Here is a 26021-nt window from a genome sequence, read left to right as displayed (position 1 = left end):
ATAGGGACAGGTTTGTGGCGGAGAGTGGACTGCCGCAGATCGGAACCTGAACCTATCTGGGAAGCCAAGACAAAGCGCTTCCAAGACTGGGGTGGCATCTGTTAAATCCTGTGCGTTCAGACATTAAATGTTTCTTTGAGCTCCCCCTAAGACCCAGACACAGCGCCAGCCACTGTGTTGAATAAAACCTGGCCTCTGCTGGCGAAGAGCTCCAGACCCAGCAGGAAAGGCGAGTACATAAACAGATAAAAGCGAGCCACGGTACAAGGTACAAAGGTGGAAAGCAAGAGGAAGTGCCCACCTCTGCTTAGGAGGGTCAGGGACCGGCTCCTGGGTTGCGCACGCGTTCAACCGGAGTGCGGCACTGACCCACAGGTACAACGTGGACACCCATGTCAAACCGCCTGAAACCTGAAGGCAGGATTGTTGAAAATCAGACCATCATCCGGCCTCGGGGATGAAATATTTAGCTGGTTGGCTCGGATGAAAACGTGCACCCGGCGAGGCACGGAGAAGAACCACATTTGGCGTGAGAGGCTCAAGGAGGCCGGGGAACGGGGCAGTGGGGAGGCGCAGAGGCGCGCGGGGCTGCAGCCGGGACCCCCCACCCTCCCCCGGGCCCCCTTCCCTGGCCGGGCGCCGGCCCCCCGCGGCTCCAGGGCGGCGCGGGCGGGTCAGGCTCACCCACGCCCGGTGTAACCCGAGCCCGGCCCCGCCTCTCCCCGCGCGCACCCCGGCCGGCCGGGCAGGTCGGGGCGGCGCGCCGTGAGTCACCGGAATCTAGGTGGGGCCCCGGCGCCCCGAGCCGCGTCCTCCGGGAGCCGCCTCCCCGCGGCCTCTTCCCTTTTGTCGCGCTGCCTGCGCTCGCGGGCCACTCTCCGCCGGCGACCGAGCCCCGCGCGCTCCTCTCCTCCGCGCCGCCACCGTCGAGATGCTGCGCTGCGGCCTGGCCTGCGAGCGCTGCAGGTGGATCCTGCCCCTGCTGCTGCTCAGCGCCATCGCCTTCGACATCATCGCGCTGGCCGGCCGCGGCTGGCTGCAGTCGAGCGAACACATCCAGACGTCCTCCCTGTGGTGGCGATGCTTCCACGAGGGCGGCGGCAGCGGGTCCTACGAGGATGGCTGCCAGAGCCTCATGGAGTACGGTGAGTGCCACCGCCTCCGGGAAGCCCTCTGGGCTGCGGCTGGGCGTGCGCGGCCTCCGGCCTTCGGAGGCCGCCCTAGGCGAAAGGAGTGAACCGGGGCAGAGGTAGTGAGTGATTTAAAAAAAAAAAAAAAAAAAAAAAAAATCTATTTAGAGCTTAGGTTAGGCATCCGACCCGAGCAAAAGAAAGCAGTAGCAGCTTTGAGTGGCCAAAACCAGGCTCAAAGCGGGGCGAAAATGGTCCTGGTTCAAACTATTTTTTTGTAGGGTTTGTCGGTGACATGCAAAAGGTGATTTTTCAGCCATCAAAGAGGTTTAGATGAGTAAATACAATGAACAAAGTCTATTTTCTTGAGACCTAGTGAACTCTCTTGCCATTATGCCACCGCCTCCTCTGATTCCTTGTAAGATGAAAATATACGCGCCTTCCCCAAGGTCGGTATATTCCTTTGGCTTGAACTAAGTGAAAGCAACTCTTACTCGATTAAAAAAAAAGGCCTTTCTGGCGAAAGTGTTAGCAGTTATGATTTCAATGGGTATTGCGGTTCTTTTAAGGAGCAGGCTAGTTCTCGTTCTTTTTTTGTTTTTAGGGGGTGTCTTTTTGACTTAAGTACGGCATTGCTGTTGAGAAAACTCAGTTATTTTCATCTGATTTGAAATCTACACAGCAAACACATCTTCTACACCAGCAAAATGAAGCAGCGTTGACAAATTTAATATACTGCAGTTGGAGTTACTTTATTTTTCCAGCATGGAGCAGCCTGGGTGTTTTACTTAATCCGGCGCCACTGGAAAGGGGCACATTCTTGCCCGCTGCCACCCCCCACGAAGGGTAGTTGCCAAAAATGGCTGGGATCTATTGTGATTAGCCGTGTGTGCCTGGGGTGCTGGAGAGGAGGGTTTAAGTACGAGCCTAATTCCCAACTGAAAGCCAAGTGCTCTAGAATGGGGCTTTAGCAACTGAGTTCAAAACCGAGGAAGAAGCCTGCCCTGCCTTTCTCCATTCCCTGCTAGGGCGATTGACTTGATTCTTTACTCTGAAGTGGCCTAGGACTTTGAAGTACCCAGTTTATTTCTGGTTCTGGGGGCCCGTATCCAGAGCCTGGTGCTGTATCTTATCTACTGCGGAATTGTTTGGAAGTTCTCACCATGAGCTTGCCCCACAAAGGGAGGCATGGTCCTCATTAGCAGGTAATAAAATGTAAAGACCGCAAGGAATTCCTGCTTGCCTTAATGTCTGTGTTTTTCCTCTCTTAAAACAAACAGAACGCCTGACGGGGTTTCTAGTATCTCAGATCTTTTAGGGTTTTAAAGGGAATTAATTTCTTTGAAGTCATACATCTGTATCTTTTAGCCAAAATGCTTTGGAACTCAGTCTCTCCGGGGGACTTACGAAGACTGCTTATACAGATGTGTTCTTTTAAACGGACTTGATGATCAGACGTCAGAACAGAGACTAATACAGACCCAGAGAGTACTCTGCAGTCCTCCGCATGTGAAGGTTAGGCTGGAAGAGAGGTGCTGCCAGAACGGCCATCAGCACTGCTGCTGGGACATGATCTAGCCTGCACGGCTCTCCCTGGCTGTGGCTACAGCCCTCTTGTGAAACTCACACAATGCAGTTCTTATTTTTTCTGGACTTGGAGGATGAGCTCACCTTCCCAGGGCATGGCTCCTCCAGCCTCAGAATGATACAGTGCTTTATATGTGGAAGGGAATAAGCAGGTTTTGTTGGTGCAATTTTTAATTAGAAGGCTAAAGCATTAACTTTTTTTAATTGTAAAGACAACACTGATCCAGTCCATAAACTATGTTTCAATTTGATATAGAAATTGGTTTTTGGTGGGGCGCCTGGGTGACTCAGTCCGTTGAGCTTCTGACTCTTGATGTGGGCTTAGGTCATGATCTCACCCTTCTTGGGTTTGAGCCCCCAAATCAGGCTCTGCGCTGACAGTGTGGAGCCTGCTTGGGGTTCGCTCTCCCTCTGCCCCTCCCCCACTCACGTTCTCTCTCTTTCTCTCAAAATACTTAAACTTAAAAGAAAAAAAGAAACTGGTTTTTGGTAAAGTTCAGTTTTCCAAGTGGGTCTTGAAAAATCTGTTACCTGTATGATGCGGCAAGGCTGATTTCCATAAGGGGGCAGTGGTATTAACATCTCAGTTCAGTTATTCCTGTGACGTTTGCAAAGAGAAGTAAGTGCCAATAACGTGTTCGATGCAGCTTTTGCTCTAGACCTGGAATCAAATCATGAATCCAGGATCCACGGTCATGGTCATTAGGCAACCGTGGGAAGAAGAATACTGATGTGAACTCTCAAAGAGAGGTCCATTTCAGGCTATTCTGGTCAGAGATGAGCTGGAGTGTTTATTACACTTTCACTTCATTTTCTGCCATGGATGTTGGCTTCCTTAACAGGTGTAAAAATTGTGTATTCCTACACTATAGGGCGATTATCTAGGCATCTCTGAACCCTGGAGATTTTCGGATAACCCCAGTAAGGCTTTGTGGAAAACAACGTGTTTATGGGAGGTTTATCTAAAATGTAGTGAGCAGTTTACACACACTCCCACGTACGTATAAACACAACAAAGAATAAGGTGGATGGCTCTAATTAAAATATCTCAATACAGAGGATTGACTTTTGTACACCCACTTTTAAAAAACTTCTTGAAATGTACTAGAACATCAACATGACTTATCATTGTAACTTAAAACAATTTTTTTTATTGTTTCATTTATTTTTAAGAGAAAGAGAGAGAGACAGAGAATGAGCAGGGGAGGGTCAGAGGGAAAGGGAGACACAGAATCCAAAACAGGCTCAAGGGTCTGAGCTGTCAGCACAGAGCCTGATGCGGGACCCGAACTCATGAACCTCAAGATCATGACCTGAGCCGAAGTCGGATGTTTAACCTACTGAACACCCAGGTAACTTTAAGCCACACATGTAACTACCATCGTAACTTTTAAGAAAATATACCTTTTTATTACAAAGCGCTTGACCATCTCTTCGTATTAATATTCATAACATTAATATGCTCATTTTGATATTAAAAACACAGATTATTCTTCAAGTATTGGCAATAATACTAATAACATAGATGTTTTTATAAAGGGAGATAGTTCCTTAGAACTATGTAAAATGCAGAATATTATATTCCTCATGGTTATTGACAGATTTTTAGAGAATTTCAGATTGCCACATCACCTCATTTTTCCTTATAAAGCAACCAAATTATAAGCTGGATATTTGTTTTTACATGGTATTAACAACTAAATAGATACCCAGCTTAACAGATACTTGTTTAATTTTTTAAAACATCATGAGCGTGTAGAGCATAGAAAGAACCTCACATTTATATTTCTCCAAACAGGAAAAGAACATTGAAATAATTGTTAGAATCTCACATGTAAATAAAATGCAAAATTAAATTGGAATGCATGTTCATGCAGACTGTTTTTGTACCGTCCGCACCTTTTATTCCCCGTTTTTAAGAAAAAAAATACATCAGGAAGATATTTTAAGTGTCAGTGATACAGATTCTAAAGCCCAAGCAAGCTCTGGCTTGTCAGGGTGGAGACTAATGGAGTTGGATTTATGCACCGGGATAATGGCGATGAGTTTATGCACCAAGAATGGCAGTGGGGAGTCAGTACAGCCAAGTCCAAGAGTGCTTGCTTTAGATCTGAACTCACAAGTTCAGAGCTTCATTTTACCAGACGCCCTTTGACTACCACAGAATGCATTGAATGGTATTTTTTTTTTTTTTTTTACATGAACTCAGTCTTGGATAAGTCCAAGAATCAGAGTATTTATTATGTGAATATTTTCAGATCATTTAGCCCTATGGTTCTTAAAATGTACAGGAAATGAGAAACGTAAGTACAAAGTGAATAGGTTTACATTAGGCGAAATTGAACATAGAAGAGTTCATTTTGAGACTATGCTCTTGAGGCCTTTTTGCAGAGAGGTAGGGTGAGATATGTTATTGTTTTATGAAATTAGGCATTAGTAGGTAGGTTACTGTTTGTGGGTGTGTGTTCATGTCTTTACACAGAAAAATAAAGGTTGGCCACTCCATTGATTTTCCGAATTAAAGCATAGATATGTGTGTTCATTTATAAAATCCAGACGTGTGGGAACTGGTGACCTAGCCATTTGCTGCACTTAGCAGTAATCGCCCGAGAGCCTCACTCCCTTTTTAGTGACCTAACTTGTTTTCTCCGTGTAAGCGGGCACAGACTCACAGGCTATGAGAATTAGAAGGGCGTAAGAGTGCACCTGTTCACACTTTCATCCAAGCCTGTGCTCATCAACACCACCCACGGTGAGCGGAGCCCTCTTCCCTTTGTTCGCAACTTAATTCAGTTCCCTGGACGCTGCTCTTTGTTTAAAAGTACTTGTCTTACGCCGATGGAGCTCAAATGTGCTTCCGTGTAAATTCTCCTTCCCAGCCTTCTTCATCTGACAGACTTTCAAATATGTGACCGTTGATCCCCAGTTCCCTGCTAGTCATCTTGTCCAAGTTGAGGGAGCAATTCTCCGTTTTCACATCTTCCCGTATGGGATGGATGGTTTCCCCACGGAGACTTTCAAAGAAGACCATAACGGGGCAAAGTATCATCGTTCTGTAAAAACACAGCGGTAAGTAGTTATCATCTGGCTCAGTTTCAGGAGAAAATGTAGAGCACGTAAAGAATCTCACGCCAACTGGATGCTGTCGCACGTGCCCCTGACGTTGCTTTGCTTGTCTTCTAAAGCTTCTGCAAAATCACTTCTTCCTATGTAATTTTTTTTGGAGGTCTGTTATGAGTTGCCCGCAAGATTTTTGCTACTCAAAGTGTCCAGACCAGCCGCATCAGCATTATCTGGAAGGTTACTGGGCACTCAGTATCTCAGGCCCCACTTTCTGAACCAAGAATCTGCATTTTAACAAGGTCCCCAGGTGACACGTGAGCACTGTATAGTTTCAGAAGCACTGGTCCATATTCCTGCAGATTACCTCCTCATTGGGCATGCACCAGGCTTTTTGAATATATATTCCATCTATGTGTATACTTATTTGTAGACAGGAACTGTGTAATTTGTAATCATGGTTTTATCCAGTTTTCAGTCTATGACATAAAGAGTCTATCTGACCTAAAGAACTCTATACAAATAGTATGAGATCTGATCAAAGCTCAGATTTATTAGGTAGGCCCTTCCCTATTAATAGATGGATCTTTTGTTCTGGAAAGGGATTCTACTTTAATTGGGCGACAGGTGGGCATCTGCAAGGTACTGAGTAAGGGGCTAGCTAGACCAGACTGTCATGGTCAGTGTTGGGTGCCCACATGTAAAACTACTGAAGAATGCAGCAAATCCACTAAAAGAAAAATTAACTTTGGAGGAACAATTAGTGACCGTCTCTAAAATATTACCCACAATGCTAAAAATATTAGTAGTACTCTCCTCTATAAGTTGTTTTTTCTTTTTTTTTTTTCCTTTTCACAAACTTCAGTTTGATTTATGGTTTCCAGTGTGGCATTCAAGGTATTTATTTTTCCTCTTTTTTTTTTTTTTTTTTTTTTCTCGCTCCTTTCTTATCCATTGACCTTACTGGTCTTTTCCTAGCTGTATTTGTCTTGTAACATTGCATTTTCAAATGTCATCCCTGGAAAAAAGATAATAGCATTTTTCTCGTACAAAAAACTTAAAAGCATTTCCTAGGAAAAACTCAGAATTACATTAGTGACCATTGGTGTCGATCTGATGTTGAATCTTTGCAAGTGAGAGCAAAATTAGGTAGGCTATTCTTTATCCAAATGGGCCTTTAATGAATCTTATTTAAAAGTGGGTTTATAAAGCGGCTGGTCTCTTTAATAATATGAACTTCTCCAAGTGGCACTTAGAAAATAAATTTAGGATGTAATAGGTTATATACAACACCAAATTGGTCTTCCCTTAAGGAGACAGAACAAACAAAAAACATTCCTGCACGGAAACATAGCATCCGTGTACCTGTAGTACTGCGTGATTTGTGGTCTCTGTTCGGCGAGGGCTAATTGACAGTGAGAATCCTCCCTGCTGTCTGTCGCAAACCACAATTAGGAAAGACAATAACATTTTGTGTACAAAATAATAATGGAGAACAGACTTGTCTTCAGAATAAAGATGGACAGTCTGCCTTCGAAGAGCCAAGGACCATCCATCTGTACATTCATGGAAGAAATAGCTTTAAGATGTTTTCCTCTTGGGGTTGGTAAATACGGTATAATTTAGACCATGGTATAATATAAACATAGAAATCCTTCCTAAAAGGGTTGGATACATTTGTAGGTATTAGGCTCATTCTGGGTAATTAAGTGAAACCAAAAGTACTCGGGGTGCAGACTTAACTTTTCACAATGTGTGTCGGGGAGATTTGCCATGTTATAAGTCTGCATGGCTGTCGGCCCCCTTCTCGGGAGGAATGTTGGGCTGGGATGACCTTGATCAGACCAGGTAGGGTCCATCTCATCATTTTACAGCAAAACAGTCATTGATTGGAGAGGGCAGATTGCCTTACTCATCGCTCATCAGCCAGGTCTTCAAAACTGTGCCAAGGTTTCTGTCTTCTGTGATAATTAAATGATTCAGTGTGGGTGTTTCCATGCTGCAGGAGCAGGTTATCACATGTTCTGCTTCCAGGGAAGCCTTTCTCAAGACAAAAGGCCACTTTGCCATTTTGATTTTCTCAGACTCAGCGTTTAAAGTAAACAAGACACTACTGGATTATTTCACACAGCTTAGGCAAAGTTCTTAAAATGGGCTGTGTTCATATTTGTGTTCACCTGTTGGCTTCAGGGTAGGCGAAGGGGCTCACTATTTTCCAAATTCCTTTCAAGTACGTGAAACAAAGTGTAAATTACGCTTCAGCTATCATGTTAGAGGGAGTGGGAATGGGGATAATCTGTGTTAATCTTCCCCAAATAAACAGGAATAATTATTAATACTACTCGTCGTAGCTACATCCCTCATCATTTAGTTAGCTATACTTTTCAAACCTTAATCTGTGACTGTCAGAGTTTGGTCAGCAAAATATGTTCCTTGTTAGGAAGGTTTTTTTGTTGTTATTATTGAAGACTCACATTCTGCTACGCAAGTTTTCATTATGTTTGCTCTCCTCCATATGCTTATACAGATTGGTTGCCTTTCATGGCAGTTTCTAACCTGTGAACTCAACTTAAAAGGCAAAATCAGTGTCTGCTTCTTTGAATTTGATAATTGGATTTAGCTTTGAATTAGGTAATTGGATAATTGGATTTAATGATTGACAGTAGCCATAAAAATCCGTAGAAATGAGACTGTAATCGACAGTGGGTCATATACCGAAAGTTACATGTTTTTTTTTGGCAGTGCTCTGTTTTTATAAGGAGATTAATCATCTCTCTTAGTTCTTCTCAAACTTTAGTATGGATATGAGATGCCAGTAAGGTGCAGATTCCTGGGTACTACCTCTTGAGTTATGATCCGTTGGGCTTGGAGGGAGTCACGGGAATCTGTATTTTTTTTTTTAAATTTTTTTTTTTTTCAACGTTTTTTATTAATTTTTGGGACAGAGAGAGACAGAGCATGAACGGGGGAGGGGCAGAGAGAGAGGGAGACACAGAATCGGAAACAGGCTCCAGGCTCCGAGCCGTCAGCCCAGAGCCCGACGCGGGGCTCGAACTCACGGACCGCGAGATCGTGACCTGGCTGAAGTCGGACGCTTAACCGACTGCGCCACCCAGGCGCCCCAAGGGAATCTGTATTTTTAATAAGCACCACTGATGATTTTGACACCGTGATCTATGGGCTCGACCTTGACATGGTCTGATTACTATTCTTTCCATAGCACAATCCCACTTCTCTTGCAAGTTACCTTACTTGAAGGACGAGGAAAAAGTGAGAACATTTCACATTCTGGCTTTATTCATTTCTGATTTAAAATAAAACATTTCTATTTTATCTTGCCCCTAAGACCTCCGATCGATCTCCGGAAAGAGCAAAAAAGGTCTGGAGGAAAGTAATGAAAATTATAAATATAAATAAAAAATATATATATAAAATATAAATTAAAAATATATAAAATTATAAAAAATTTTTATAAATATAAAATAGGCCCACTCATGCTCTGTCTCTGCCTCATCTTGCAGGCCACTAAGGGATAGTTTGTGGGAAAACATAGTATTTCTGAGACATATAAAAATGTGTTCTCTTCTTAATAACCTATTACGACCCAGTCATTCCTAAACCTAGAGGATGATCTGGAAAGAGCATGGGGGTTGGAGAAAGTTTGTCTATAACAGATGATGATGTAAACATGCAGTGGGTAACTGAGGAACGAGAACGAATGGAAAGAAGTGCAGAAGTAAAGAAATACAGAAAGAAAATGGAGAAAGGTGAGGTACTGGAGAAAAGTCAGAGGAATAATACGCAAGGAACTTTTCGAGTGGTAAAGGCTGGAGCCTTCCTAGCTCCCTGACTTTTCACACAAGGGCTGTCCTCCTCACAATAATGTTGAAAGAAGGCATTTTTAGCCCAGGTTAGCAGATGTGCAGGCTGATGGTGGCTAATCGGTGACAGAGGCAGGGCGCACATGAAGTCTGGCTGGCTTCCGAGCCCCTGTTGTTTTTGCCCCCTGTGTCTTCCACTGTGACCAAATGACCTAGAATTAAGGGAGGATGAATTTGTCAGCCGAGCGGTGCTCAAGGAGGAGTGAAACCAGGGCAGATGAACACATGACTCGCTTTTTTGAGTGCAGTAAAAAAGTAAATAGATCAAGAGTGCATGTTCGTCTATCAGTGAATGGATGGATAAATAAAATGCAGACTGGTCACATAATAGGTGAAAGAAGACAGTCACAAAAGGCCATGCAGTATGGATTCCGTGTATATGAAATGTCCAGAACAGGAAAATTGTTAGTGACAGAAACCAGATTAATGGTTGCCAGAAGCTGGAGGAAAGGGGCGGGGGTGGCACGTATGGAGCTTCTTTTGGGGGGATGAAAATTTTGGAATCGTAAGCGGTGATGGTTACACAACCCTGTGAATATAGCAGGAGCATACTTTGAAAGAGTGAATTTTATGGTATGTAAATTATAGATCTAAAAAGAATCATGCTTCGGATTTAGACAGGCTGGAAATCGAACTTGCCTGAAGCACTTATCAGCCGTGTGGCTACATGACAGGTTATTTGAACTTTCAAAGCCTTTGTATATACTCATTTCTAAAGAAATGATGATAAAGATCTTTGATTTTTAAGTAAACTCTGCACCCAAGGTGGGGCTCAAACTCATGACCCTGAGATCAAGAGTCCCATGCTCTACCGACTGAGCCAGCCAGGCACCCCGCTAAAGAAGTGATGATAATATGAACCTTAAGAACATTGTGAAGATTCTGTGAACTAAGGCATGTCAGGTTCTTAGCACAGAGCCTGGCACAGAGCGATTACACCATCAGTGTTAGGCCCTCTAGAGAGGTTGTATGTGAAGAGATTTGAGGAATCCGTGCAGGTTGTGCGGTGGGAATTATTGGCTGGGATTGTTGGCCAGGGTATCATGGCTCTCCATATTTCCACAGGCTCAAGGTAGAACAACACGGGACTGGAGGTCCCGTGCAGATTTTCAAACCCAGAAATCAATTGTCACTTCATCCTGAGGCCTTTGAGGGCCAATATCAATAACTAAGAGCTCTTGTGCAAATACATCCTGAATAGTTCAAGACGTTAAAATATAGACTAGCAACTGGATATATTTGTACCTAAACTTGTTATGAAGTCACAGCTTCTTCATAATTAAATTGTTCTATTTCACATCTCTGCCTAGTCATGAGGCAGATGATTTCAATGATTATTTTGGCACAGAACCAAACATTAAGACGAAACAACGATGTTTTGTCAAGGTATTTGAACCATTTCCTAACATGGGATTCTAATTTAATTGCTCAACATAAAAAATGTTTACTATAGTTGCGTTGTGCTAGAACTTGAGTGAACCTTTTAAAGATACCTGTTTATGTGGCCTTTTTATTACGTGAGAAACAGTGTGATGAGTTTGAACTTTCATTTCAGAGATCTAGACATTCGAACGCTGAGGGGAGAAGGCATTATTGTGTAGCAACGTATAGGGCACCCTCCGCACGAATTGCCTCTTCTTCCCTTGAGATACGGGGACGCTTTAGTGCTGTCAGAAAAGCTGTCCTTGCACGCAGGTATAATGAGCAGAGAGCAAAAAACTCCTACTGATGCTTCGACAAGTGAGTTTTAACTTTGGCGTGTGTGTCTTATTAATTACCGTTTCTTTTCTCTTACAGCGTGGGGACGGGCAGCCGCTGCCATGCTCTTCTGTGGCTTTATCATCCTGGTGATCTGCTTCATCCTCTCCTTCTTTGCCCTCTGTGGACCCCAGATGCTTGTCTTTCTGAGAGTGATTGGAGGCCTCCTGGCCCTGGCTGGTAAGACTACGTCAGCAATTCATACCTTCAGTAGGCATCACTATCGTACTGTCTCTCCTGTGACCCTTGACAATTACTCTTCCTGATCTGTTTGCAGAAAATGTGTCACCAAGGGCAGAAGGAACAGTCACTTGTCTTAAGATCTAGGTCCCCTTCCTCCTGTGGCTCAGACGGTATTACGTGTCCTCCATCCAAGGGAGGAAGGCTGTCACTCTGCGTGCTGCTCTCGCTTATAGATGACCCCATGTCCAGCGACACCCCTACCTTGAGGGACCAGGGCTGAGTCAGCCCTGGAAGTGTCGTGTTTCCATAGCGATCCCAGTGCTGGCCTCCTTGATCCCCTTGCTGAGGGGGCTGGAATGTCCCGGAGCCATTTTACTTATTGAAGGACGTTACAAGCTTATGATATAGTGGGGCATAGAAAGGGTTTCTGTGGTGGGACGGGAGACTCTAGGAGGCGCCCGGACTGGGATTGCCATTTTGTATCACAGAGCCAGTTCTGGGGGATGGGAATTTAGTTATGTAGGTGAGTGCGGTCAGAGTGAACATTTATTAATGGAATGCAAGAACTAGGAGTCTAGGAGCAAGATTTATTTGAAATTTTAGGTGGGATCCTGGCACTAGGGACCTCAGCCGCAGAACTGAATTTAGATGCAACACTGGATTTTCTGAGGAAGAGAAAATCCACAGGTCTTTTCTCAAGGTACCAACTTAGGCTCGAGGGACCAAAGCAGAAATCCAGCTACAGACCTGGAGTACAAGTACAGAGTGAGCAGATGGTCTTGGAACAAGTCAGAAGCCTTGTGATTAGAAGAGGTGCATAAGATCAAGCGTGAGCCCGGAGGGAGACCGCCCCGTTCTGGGTTCCCTGAGCTTAGGGAGGGTGCTCGCAGAGCCTGGGCAGAACAAGCTGGGGGTGAAAAGGGTCCTGGCTGAGAAGAAGGAGGTGGCATCAGAGAACCAGCCTGTACAGGTCCGGCCCTCACCTTTACCTTGGAGAATTTCCCTTGATTGAAACATAAGGGGGGCGCCTGGGTGGCGCAGTCGGTTGGGCGTCCGACTTCAGCCAGGTCACGATCTCGCGGTCCGTGAGTTCGAGCCCCGCGTCAGGCTCTGGGCTGATGGCTCGGAGCCTGGAGCCTGTTTCTGATTCTGTGTCTCCCTCTCTCTCTGCCCCTGCCCCGTTCATGCTGTGTCTCTCTCTGTCCCAAAAATAAATAAACGTTGAAAAAAAATTTAAAAAAAAAAAAAAAAAAAAAAAAAAAAGAAACATAAGGTTTACTCCAATGTTCCCTATGTCTCAAAGTTTGCTTTCGAATACTATTTTAAAACCAGAAGTGGTTTGGAATCACAAAACATGAAGAATCTTGTTGAATCCTATTTCCGCTTCTATTTGGCTTTTGTAGTTAAATTTATAAGACTTTATCAAACCGACACACGCGATGTGTCTTCCTTTCACATGCCTTAGAAGACTAGATGGGCGCCTATTTTAATCACCATTAGAAATAACACTGGGACATTCATGTTCATTGAAAAACCCTAGTTGGTACCATATGACCCGGCAATGCCTCTTCTCCGTATGTATCCCAAGGAACTGAAAGCAGGGACTTGAACAAGCAGGGTCTTGGACATGATTGTCCACCCATGGTCATAGCAGTATTATTCACAACAGCCAAAAGGTGGAAACAACCCAAGTGTTGCAGGAAATGTTAAATGAAAATGTGGTATATCATGTACGATGGAGTATTATTCAGCCATCAAAAGGAATAAAGCTCTGATATATGCTACAGTGTGGATGGACCTTGAAAATCCTATGCTAAGAGAAACAAGGTAGACACAGAGGGCAGGTATTTGATGATTTCACTTATGCGACGGAAAGTAGATCCAAGCTCACCAGGGGCTGAGAGAGGGAGGGGTAAGCAGAGTTTAGGTTGGGGATGTTGAAAAAGTTTTAGGTAGAGATAGTGGTGATGATTGCACAACTTTGGGAACGTATTTAGTGCCAGCGAATGGTACACGTAACCAGTGGTTACATGATAAACATGATGTTGTATGGAATTTGCCATCATTTAAAAAAAATCCCAATTAAACTCTTCCCTCCATATTAGCGTTAAAAACATTATGATCTGGGAAGGGCCAGCTCGAGCCGACAGGGTTGCAGGAGTTTCTGTTGTAAGGAAAACTAATTCTGGCAAACTCCCACAGCTTCACTGCATACGGTCCTGCTTAATTCTGCCTTCTCACCTTAAGACTGAATCCTCATTTTTGCCTTGAGAGTGTGATAAGTAGAACGGGGCATGTTTATAGAAGAGGGAAAGGCCTAGGAATCTTCAGTGTACTTTTAGTGGTTAGCAACGTTCAGTTAGGGCCTACTCGACTTCTAAGAAATATTTCGCAGCAACAATTATTTTTTATTTTTTATTTTTTCAACGTTTTTTTATTTATTTCTGGGACAGAGAGAGACAGAGCATGAATGGGGGAGGGGCAGAGAGAGAGGGAGACACAGAATCGGAAACAGGCTCCAGGCTCCGAGCCATCAGCCCAGAGCCTGACGCGGGGCTCGAACTCACAGACCGCGAGATCGTGACCTGGCTGAAGTCGGACGCTCAACCGACTGCGCCACCCAGGCGCCCCTATTTTTAATTTTATGTATGTCTTGGGGTTACTATCTGAAAAATTGAGTACCGATACAATAAAGATTGTGCAGAAATGGATCCAAATCATCGTAAGAACTTTACATATGATGAACTGAAACAGGTAGTGAACGATATTTAACATTTATGACCAGGGGAATTTGAAGATAATATATAGGCAAGGGTTGCTTTTATGTCTTATGCAATATTTTGCAGTAAATAATAAACTTAACAAGAATTTGCCATTTAAAGCATATAAGAAACAGAGAAATGTTAAGATCTGCACCGAGATCGTTTTTCTTAAATTGCCAGAGAAGGGGAACATTTCGAGTTGAAAAACGGAAGGAACAAACCGTGATGTGGAAACACTGACGGCCTTTCTAGCAATAAAAAAACAAAAAAGGAAAAGAAGATGACTTTGAGGATGCATTTGTGGAGCTGGCAGAAAGCATTTCAGTGAAAGGAGGAGGACTGAGGACTCTCTGCTCTCCAGAGCACAGCCAGCTGGCCCCTCTGGGTGCAGACTGGTGTCTCAGTGTCACAGATTGAAAATGCGTTCATGCCCAATGACGTAACAATGCACGGGTGAACTATGGCGTGAGAGAATGCAAGAACGCAGCATAGCGTGTGGAGGCTCATTACAGCTTTGTAGAGTTATGCATGTTCATTGGGAAATAAGACAAAAATAGATTTAATCAAGTTTGTATTTTTTTTTAATTTGCTTAAAATGCCAATATGATGAATAATAACTGTAATAAGGTGACTCTTCTACCAAAGAGCTTAGAAATCTTCTGGGTCTGTGCATTCTTTCTTATATCTTCCTTCCACTTCCCCAAGGCACTGACTCTTCCCCTCTTGAATTCCCGTCCCGCCATCCTGGAACATTCTTGCCTCCGACCTCCATCTCTCCATTTCTATTTATTCTTCAGATTCCTGCCTCCTCTGCAGGCTTTTCTGGTGCTTCCCTACATTGGTCATTCACATCATTGGCTTGCTGTGCCTGCCACTTAGTCACTCGTTTATTAAATGACTATTCCAGTGGTGTAGTATTATCAACATTGTCTCACGTATGTGTTGTGTGCACACATGTGTGTATATGCGTACATATTACTGTTGCTAACACGGAAAATATGAACTGTGTTTGGCATAGGAATTACCAAGATGAAAAAATACTCTTCGGTACCACCCTGCTTTCTACTCTGTACTATAGTTTTGCACCTTTTACTTTAGTAAACATAATGCGTACACAGATACTACCGAGAGAGTCCCTAATTGTTCTCTGTCTGTATTTCGTATATTCAGTGTTCTGCTCAGTGCCAGGTATCTCTGACATACAACACTCAATAACCTGTGTTGGCTCATGATTAGCCGCATTCCCCCAGTCCCTTTCATTAGAACGAAGTGGATTTAACGGTTATGTAAAGGCAAAGACATCGTGGAAGAGGGAGTTAATCTGTTGTTACCACGCATTCATCCATGCATCCATATTCACTCTTTGGGATGTTTTTCTTCCCTTCAGCTGTCTTCCAGATCATCTCCTTGGTAATTTACCCCGTGAAGTACACCCAGACCTTCGACCTTCATGCCAACCCTGCCGTCACTTACATCTATAATTGGGCCTATGGTTTTGGGTGGGCGGCCACGATTATCCTGATCGGCTGTGCCTTCTTCTTCTGTTGCCTTCCCAACTATGAAGATGACCTTTTGGGCAATGCTAAGCCCAGGTACTTCTACACATCCGCCTAAGGTGGGGAGTGAGCAGAAGAAACTCGATGCTGCCAAGATGGATCCCAGAGCAAGAAACTGTCTTCCTCAGCGTCCTTCGAACCCATTTGGTGGGCAGTGTGCATATCATTAAATTAGTCAATGCTAAATAACTTGGGAGAAAATATTTCTTAAATGGCGGTACAGTTTCATATTCACCTTTTATGTATGTTTGTAAACAAAACTTACTTCTTTTAATTACCTGTAATATGCCCGTATCTCCTTATTTGTACCCATACCATTTATACTGCATTTGTAAAAGAATATGAATATGAAACGTAACCCCTTTATACTGTAAAAAATGAGAAGGCTTCAAAGATTGGTGTGACCTGATCAGGTTTCTGTTTTTCTCAGGTGGAATGGACTGGGTCTATTAAAAGCCAACGAGAAGAGAGCGGTATTAGTAAAAATTGTCAGTGACCAACTATTCTACAAGAAATACAAAAAATATATATTTTTCAAGCCTTCACCTATTTAAAGAAGCAAAATAGTTTCCTAAATGCATACCATTTGTGAGAATTTCTATCATGATTTTTCTTTTTTTTTTTTTTTTTTTTTTGCAAAACTTCGTGTTAACTTGATATGGCATCTAGGAACGTTTTCTTTCATAGCCAAAGCCTGCTGCCGTAGTCAGGCCTCCTTACGTAGTGAAATGTTAAGACGAAATTTTCTCTTTTGAAGTGGCTTGTAGGGTTGGGGTGTGGGAAAGTGCTGAATTCATAAATCTGTACTCTTTTGTGTCTATATGTTCGGGAACACAGTAGATCTGATTGAAAGCTGGGCTGAGTCTAACTCATCGCGGCTGACAGGTGTGATTTGGTTGTTTATTGAAGCATCAGGAGGGCTATTCCTATCACAAAGTAGCATGAAGACAGCGTCAGGAGAAGAAATGGCTTGAATTCTTCATCTCAGGTTTGACTGGGCTCTAATCATATAGACACAGCTTCTGATAGATGGCAATTGTAAACAACACCTTAAATGTAGTTACAAACCTGGTCTTCCTTGGAAAAGAGATTTAAAATATCTGATATAGAACATACAATGGGAAAAATCAGGGATGTGAGGTTTCTCTGAATGGCAAATATATGATATATCGCGTTGACTATTATTATTTTTTTTACCATTTGTTCTTACATAATGAAAACCAATTCATTTTATATACCAAATTATTATTTTGTAAGTTGCAGAATAAACCATTGCTGTTTTCATTATGAATTTTCCCCAATAAACCAGGTGTTCTAATCTTGTTTCTAGTTTGTAGTTTTTGGCTTTGCTTTTTTCTTTTTTCAACTCTGGGGAAGGGAATATTTTTTTTAAGTTTACTTATTTGGAAAGAGAGAACACCCACACAGGTGGGGGAGGGGCAGGGAGCGAGGGAGAGAGGGAATCCCAAGCAGGCTCCACATTGTCAGCTCGGAGCCTGACATGGGGCTTGAACCCACAAACCATGAGATCATGACCAGAGACAAAATCGAGAGTCAGACGCTCAACTGACTAAGCCACCCAGGTGCCAGGAGAAGGGAATTTTTAAAAAATGCTTTGAGTGGGGCAAAATAATAAAGAGTGTTGGATAAAATGAAAAGTAGCTTTTTCTTAGTTTTAAGGGTCTTGCTCATTTGAGGTTTCCAATAACAATTTTTGAATGAACTTTAATGGATTCTATTAGTCTCCTCCCCGGACCTCTTTAATGACTAGCACCCGGTACACAGGTATCTATCCATTGCTGCCACCAGAGGGAAATGGACTGAGAGATTTCCCATAGCTCCAGATGCCAGGGAACATTTGTGTGGTTTAGCTGAAGGTTCATCCTTCTCTCATCTTCCTGCTTGAGATACGATCGTCTTCCATTCAGGTAGTGGGACAGCAAGGAGTTTCTTTACTTGTTTTCCCCTTTTCCACCTTCCCCCAGTTCTCCACCATGGATTGTAGGTTAATTCTCCTATGGTGTGTGTAGATGGGAAGACGGGTTGCAGAGTGGCATGGTGGGATATTGGAGATACTTCTCGGTGCTTCTGTTGGCCGGTTGGTTCTTGGCAGGCAATTTTTTTCTGTTTTTCAACATATGAGCTGAACATTTCTCATCATAAATTTAGAAGAATGTAGTCTGGGTGATTATCCACACCACAAATTTTAAAAACTTCTGTGACAGGTAGAGGAGTTGAGGTCATAATTAATGTTAAAAATGTCATCTTCTGAAATAATAGCACAGGTAACTCAAGAAGATAATGGGTAGCTAGAGATTACGAAAACAACTTGTGTACCTGAAAACGACTCTCAGATACACGGTTCTCTAAAGCAAGCACTCCTGTCTTGGATTTTCCCTGTCCAACTCTCGCCTTTCCCTCCTTAATAAATTACATACTATAGTCTAATGGTGCACATGTAGGAAAAATATGGCTTCCTGGGACCTATGGTCTGTATTAACGGAAACATTTCAATCCGAAATGTTTCTAACAAAGACATACTAAGTGTTATCTTGGCTAACATGTTCTACTTCTTTCAGCCCTGTTCAAGCACAGATCCTCTGTTCCTTGTTGGTTCATATTCACCAGGACAGATACCTTTACGTCATAAAAGGGGCAGAATTCCAGAGAGTTCTAGAGAGTAATGAAGAAGTTGACTAAGAAGCCATCTAAAGACTAACAGTGCATTGCATGATATTTTCCCTAGTAAAGCTGAGTGGCTTTTGGCTCTCTAATTATATTGAGTCCCCACCCTTTAAATAAGCAGTTGTAGGTCCCCAAACACTTTCTCACGCTCACACTGTAAGTAGTCAGATATGCCGGGTGCCACTTACTGTTGAATGCCACAAAGAAGTAATACGTCAAGGTCCTTCAATTGTCACACAAGGTTAACTATGGAGTGTAATTATTTTAGTTTCAAAACCATATATGACAGGACTGACAATAAAGTTTGATAGGCTTTCCTTTTCTAAGAAAATGAAAACAATGGGAGAATATAGCCATAATATCTTGATTATGTTGACTTTTGCTACCAACTCCTGCTGAAAGACAGCCCTATTAATATAATAAACATAAATGCGGGATCAACTTATTCTGTTTTCCCAGGCGTATCCAAAAAGGCCATATTTGAAGCGCATCCAACTTCGGCTCTTGTTGGCTGTGTAGGCTTGGGCAGTTTACCTCTCCACTGGCCTCATAACCTCATTCATAAAATGATTGCAAATTATCCTTTTTGTTTCCAAATTCTTTGCTTCTGTGTGTTTGTATGTGTATCTGCTCATTTGTCGATTTACTTAAATATTCTTGGGTAAAAGAAAATAAGATAAAGTGATCCTATTTTTTGTGTGCTTTTTTTTTTTTCCCCCAAGTTGACTCTCATAGCTAGAGACAATGATTAAAATCCTAATACGGTGATGGATTTTTTTTTTCTTTAGTTGAAAATGAAAGAAGATTCCTTTAGTTGGAAGAACCACTAAATAAGTGAATATAAACTCTATCATAAACATAAGTCAGCCTAAAGCTTAGAAGAAAAGCTTTATTTGTATTCTAGGGAGCTTCTGATTCAAGGTGGTAGAGTGGACTCCATTAAATCCATCACTTCTGACCAATATAGAGAAAAATTGTAGAGTAATAAACAAGTACCAGAGGGATTAAATCCATAACAAGGGAGGTGTCCATCAGCTGACCAGAGGCTTTGCCAAATTTGAGAAGTTGAAAAATGTTGACATCGTCAACAGTGGAGTGAAGCTACCACCCAGAATAAACTCAAGCTGGCTGTTGGGAAATTAACAGCTGTGCTGCTTGATAAGGGGCGAAGGGGTGCCAGTCTTGGAGTTGGCAGAGTAAACTGGAGTTCCCAGTACTACTGGGAAAGGAGGAGGGTAAAGATCAGGGGAATTGGTCTGCCCCATGAAGATTCGCCAGTTGGCCTGGCCTGGCCTGGCCTCCCCTTCCTCCCATCAGATTCCTACCCCTTAGGGAGGGGAGCAGTTGACCTAAAGTGCTTACCTATAGGCAGAACCCAGAGATGACGATCGTGCTTATTAAACAGTATGCTCTAAGTGCTTCCCGTGTGCTAACCCATACAAACCTCATCTAGACCCTCTGATATGGGTTTAATTATTCTTAACGGTTCAAAGAAAGAATGGAAACAGGAACATGAAATAACTTTCTCAGGATCAGATAGCTAGTAAATAGCAATAATAATAAGTGCAAAATACAGCGTAACGGTATTTGGTGCAGTAGGGAACAGTACAGTGAGTCAAATTACCATGCAAGTATTCTCTGGGCTTGCCCCTCCTGCCATTATGTTGGTGTGGGTCCCTCAACATCTTCCGCTTCTCCAAGCTCCAGGGAAGGTTGAGTCTTCCCAGTATGCTGGTAGGCGGGTATTGTATAATGCAGAAGTGTAGAGCAAAGGAAAAGGTGGAGGGGCAGAAGCATGAAGGGCTAGACCTGGGTGGGGGGAGCTAAAGGGCATAAATGGGAGAGGAAAAGACAGGATTTAAACATCAGTTTCTAGGATCTATCTATCTCACTGCATGGAGTTTAAGAAACCCAGTTCACACTGTTTTGAGTTTTCATGACCATACTCTCTTCTGGATCACTTCTCTATGATGGGACCATGTGAGTCGTTCCTTCCTAAGTGTTGCAGGTATAAGCCACTGTCCAAATTATCACAGGGGTCTGAATGAAATGAGAGGGTCCAGTCTTGATTTGGTGCCTTGATGGAGAGGGCCTTGTAGATAAAAACCCAATAGCATCTTTCTGAAGCACTGATTTTCAGTCTTCAGAAAATGTACCACTTTTGATAGTACAGATTACTGGCCTTAACTTTTTTTTTTTTTTGACATTAGAATCATCCATACACTATAAGACGTTGTGAGTCTTAACTGTTGCTTATAGACTACTTTGAAATATATATTACAGGGGCGCCTGGGTGGCTCAGTTGGTTAAGCGTCTGACTTCAGCTCAAGTCATGATCTCATGGTTTGTGAGTTCAAGCCCCATGTCGGGCTCTGTGCTGCTGGCTCAGAGCCTGGAGCCTGCTTCGGATTCTGTGTGTCCCTCTCTCTCTGTTCCTCCCCCACTCATACTCTCTCTTTCTCTTTCTCGTTCTCTCTCTCAAAAATAAAATAAACATTAAAAATTAAAAAAAAAAAGAAAAAATAAATATATATTACAAAGAAAAACCACATGGTGAACACGTGGTGTTCTCCTAAAATATAGAATACACAGATATAGGGGCACCTGGGTGGCTCAGTTGGTTAAACGTCTGACTTCAGCTCAGGTCATGATCTCATGGTTCCTGAGTTCTAGCCCCACGTTGGGCTCTGTGCTGAGAGCTCAGAGCCTGGAGCCTGCTTTGCATTCTGTGTCTCCCTCTCTGCCCCTCCCCTGCTCATGCTCTGTTTCTCTCCCCCTCTCTCAAAAATAAACATTAAAAAAAAATTTAAAAAAGAATACACAGATATAGATATACCATATCTCATCCTTTTGGCTTTTGTTATGCTATAGAATATTCCTCATCAGAAACAGAAACAAATAGAAAAAAGGGCTCCTTTTCACTCTCCTACATCACTGTGTCTAAATCGTTCTCACCCAAGGAGTCTAAACAGAAGAAGGTGAATGCACAGGTCCCAGTTTTACCTTACTTTATACACAACTGTTTCATCTAAAATATAGCTATGCTCATTGTAATATAACACATTTTAAATTACAGTTACTTAACCCTCCACCTCCCATCCCACAAATCTTCAAACCAAGTGGAGCAGATATGAACAAAGCTCGACATATTTGCGGAAGTCATCGTCTCCTTAGAAACAATTGTCTGAATTCTGATACCTTGACTTTAATTTAGGTGGAAGACACAAGTACACGTTTTTAATAGTCTCACATACTCAATTCCCTTCTGTAGAAAGAAATTCAAATGTTACCAGGAACACCATAACCGAAATCCCAACAATTTTGAAATCGAAGTTGCTGTGAAAAAAGGGTGACCCTGAACAAGAATATTTCATAGAATTATGCAGTGAGGAGGCAAACACCTCTGTCAGGGGTGAGAGCAGATTGCTCTTGGACGAAGACACTGAATTCCAGCTCCTTCTTTTGAACTCCCCCCTTTGCCTCGCTCTTTCCAAAACAGGTACTTAAAAACAGGTCTACTGAAGTCAAAAGATTGCTTTATGTCACCTCTGTGGATGCAGTTTCAGGTTTTAAAATGCCTGGGGACAGACTGGGATGGGGACCTGTCAGCCAATGTTCAGCGTCTTTTGTTGTGTGAGGTAATTTTTCGGGGAGCCGGGCTTGCCTTGTCACACGTACAGTTTGTTATTCCTGGATTTCACAATTCTGCTAAATAGCTGGGTGTATGTTCTGGGTGTGACAGAAGTGAGGTGTGGGAAAAGACAACCCAAAAAGAAAATTAAAAGAGGTTCAGATCCTGTCATGTTAAAAAATGTTCCACTTGTAGTATTCTGTGCTACATTGTTGATCTCAAGAACTTACTCTCTTTAGTTGTGGAAATAAAGGAAAATTCAGAAGTGTGTGTGTGTGTGTGTGTGTGTGTATGTATCTGGTGTGGTGTGTGGAGATAGTTCTCTGGTGAAGAAATGGAACCCTGCTGATTTAACTGGTGTAAGATTGTCTTAGTGATAATGAGCCACGAAATAATCATAATAGCATAATGGTTTGCCCGGCCTGTTTTTCCAGTACAAAGATTCAAGGTAATTAACCTGCTATTATCAACTGCTTTTGAATTAGTTACTCTTGGGACGGAACACTTAGATTTAGAATGGAGACTGAATTAAATCACTAAAAGTCAATTTAGTGAGACTTTGAAAGCGAGTTCCATATGCAAATCTTCTGTTCCTCTGTTCTAAGCTTTCTGTTCTGATTACTCCATGGACATTCTTCAACTGCAGTGCTTCAGGGACAATTCATATTCCGGAATGCCACCCCACCCAATTCCTAGTCAAGTAACACCACATCGCCTAAACATTTTTTTTTTTTTCAAACGAAGCAAAACAAAAAACAAAAAGAAAGACTGATCTCAGTCCAGACAGAAGACTGAAAAACTGAAGTACGGATAGGAGGCTGTCCTTGGCCACGATTACGGTCACATTGATAGAGTTTACCAGTGGAATAATTAGTTGCCTCTTCGGAGCACGTCTAGGTGGTCAGAAGGTGGATTCATCAAGACTAGAGACGGCATCATGAAAAGATGAGTTCTTGGCAGATGGCAAAGAAATAGAAATGCCCGCCCTCTGTGGGGGGTTCTCTGTGGGGAGGGCGCTGTACCTCAGGAGAAGGGCTGATGCAGCCTTCCGCCAGGAGCACGTAGGCTGGGTGCCCTTGTGCAGGGTGCAGCTGCACGGCCCCACTGAGCAGCCCTGGGATCTGGGCATCCGGACATCACTCCAAGGTGGAGCCCCAGGAGGGATGAAAATTGCCACCAGGATGGTTTTGAGAAGTTAGCCAAGACTTCTTCCATGCCTCCCTGCACACCTCACCCCTACATGCCCCCCCCCCCTCCCCGCCGAGATTCTCTTCTATGTGGCTCTGAAACAGAGGCAGCTTTCACCATCAACATCCAGGACTTAGGGCCAATGTGAGCACACTCCCCGTTCTCCATTTATGTCTTTAAAAGGTAAATTCAACCTTCGGACACATCACTGATTAAAGTGGAAGCTGAGTCAGGTGATGCTTGTCATTTTCTGTTCACACATGCTGCAAATACACAGGCCTTATGGGAAACTACATATCAAAAAGTAAGAAATACCTCATTGAAGTTCCTCAGCTCAGAAGGCCACTTGTGTGCTTCCTGACTGAGCAGACTAACCAGAAGCTCCCAGGGACAACTGGCTGAATACTGATTGATTGATTGATTGATTGATTGATTGAGAGAGACAGCAAGAGTGGGGGAGAGGGGCAGAGGGAGAGAGAGAGATCTCAAGCGGGCTCGATCCCACGACCCTGAGATCATGACCTGAGCTGAAATCAAGAGTCAGATGCTTGACTGACTGAACCTCCTACCATTGGCTGAATTTTAGCCTAATTGTCCTAGCGGGCTCTCTGGGGATCACTGGATGAACTGTCTCACACATGCACAGGGGCGCTGACCTGGAACCACGGGAAAGCCGAACGGTTGAAGGAAAAGCCATTTCAAATGGCAGAGCCAGCTTCTGACCTGCCACCTGAGTCCCCTCAGTTTAGCTGGCCTGGTACTGAGCGGCTTCTGGATAAAACATGGCTAGTTGTTGTTCACATTCTTTTACACGACGGTTTTTTGTTCTAAGAAGAGGTGAGAAAAGAGGTGAGAATCGATGGCTGTGCAATCCTGGGGCTGCCTTGGGAAATAAATGAAGAGTGACGGAATATTAAACACAGGCAGCCTGTTTCTGTGGTCTTTCTCTTAGCAGGTCTGCAATGAGGAAAGCAGTTTGGGGACGTATGTTTGTTTTGGTGACAGAGCAGCCCAATCTGTCCTTCCACCTGGGGGTGAATGAGTCATCACAGCATGAGTTAGGACTGGCAGAAAAGAGGAGACAACTTCTACATACTAAAGCACAACTTTCTCTTGAAACACCTTTTCCAGTGAAAAAGGAAGTTTGGAGGAAAAAAAAACCAGGCAAAATGAAATCCTCAGAGAGGCATCATAAGGTTTATATTCTGTGCCAAGCTGATATGTTAACATAGTTTCTCATTTGTAGGGATTCACCGCTGGGAATGCTTTTTTTCTTTTGAGTTTTACAAACGTATTTAAGATTTTTGTAAAAGAGAAGTCATCATGTAGAATTGACCTAATATTCTCTGCACAAGATGAGAGGTCAGATTTTCACAAGAGAAATGCATACAGAAAGTTCCAAAAACTTCGTGTTCCCGATATTAGCAGCTGTTACTAAATAGGATTCTACAGTCAGGTAATAGCAATAATATCCACCTTGTGTCACCTTCTTACTGTGTGCCAGGCTTTTATTTGATGACCATAGTGACACTCCCGTTTGGGAGATACATTATCACGTCCATGTCAGAGTTTGGGACACTGAGGTTTAGGGAGGGAATAATGGAACCATCATTCAAGCCAGGTGCATTTGATTCCAAAGCTCCTTCTCTTAACCATACACAAATATGTTTGGGAAATACAGAGGTAAATACAGTTTAAAGAATTTTGTTTTGTTGTCTGCTTTTTAAAATTATTATTATACAGATTTCAGGACCGTTAATGTGCTAAAATGAATTCTAAGTCATCAAGAGGTTTTGAAATCAGAACACTTCCTTTTTTTTTCATGGCACACTGCCACATTTGGATTCCTGAGACAAGGACTTGGGGATATGGAGTTTATTTGGGAGGTGATCCCAGGAAGTACAAATGAAGGGATGAGGAGAGTGAAACAGCTGAGGAAAAAAGACAGGTCAGTGTGTGCGTGTGGTCAGATCACTGCCGCCGAGGCTCAATATTGCCGAAGAGCCATGGAGAATATACCTCAAAGTAGTCCTACTGAAGGACAAGGAGGCTGGGCTATTTATCTAAGGACTTTGTCTTTCATTGTTGAGATTTGCTCCTGGCATGTCTGGGCTGACCTGTCTGCAGGCTGAGCGTGCTCCAGACTTGCCAGGTAAAGTGCTCAGGCCAACAGGAAGAAGGAGAGATATTTGGGTGGGAAGCAGTCAGTGTGTAAGGCAACTGTCCGCCGTGGCTGCAGGTTAAATCGGGGAGGAGTTCGGGAGACATGGGTGGACATCTACATTGTCTGCCATAGTCCCTCACTCCTGGCTTTGCTTCGATCATCCTGCTCTGCTTTGGGTAGACTCTGGAATTCATGCTTCAAGGTAGTTATGGGCCATAGTCTCTAAGCAGAATCTAAAAATGGGGGGATGAGTGGGACACCTGGGTGGCTCAGTAGGTTAAGCGTCCCACTCTTGATTTTGGCTCAGGTCATGATCTTGTAGTTTGTAGGGCTCCACACAGACAGCATGGAGGCTGCTTGGGATAATCTCTCCTTCCTCTCTCTGCCCCTTCCCCATTCACACCCTCTCTCAAAATAGATAAACTTAAAAAAATGG

The 26021-nt window shown here is 43.2% G+C and overlaps 1 protein-coding gene across 1 annotated transcript; it reads left to right on the top strand.

Moving 5' to 3' along the window:
• The first annotated feature begins 780 nt into the window (after nucleotides 1-780).
• On the top strand, nucleotides 781-17235 carry PERP (p53 apoptosis effector related to PMP22). The gene is made up of 3 exons (XM_058735421.1): nucleotides 781-1145; nucleotides 11456-11596; nucleotides 15749-17235. Exons 1-3 carry the CDS (start codon nucleotides 932-934, stop codon nucleotides 15973-15975), a joined length of 582 nt encoding a protein of 193 aa, XP_058591404.1. The 5' UTR covers nucleotides 781-931; the 3' UTR covers nucleotides 15976-17235.
• Nucleotides 17236-26021: the final 8786 nt, after the last annotated feature.

This window comes from Neofelis nebulosa, chromosome 6 (genome assembly GCF_028018385.1).
Source record: "Neofelis nebulosa isolate mNeoNeb1 chromosome 6, mNeoNeb1.pri, whole genome shotgun sequence".
NCBI classification, from domain to species: domain Eukaryota; kingdom Metazoa; phylum Chordata; class Mammalia; order Carnivora; family Felidae; genus Neofelis; species Neofelis nebulosa.
Note: the sequence above shows the minus strand (reverse complement) of the source record. Positions and strands in the feature narration are given on the sequence as shown.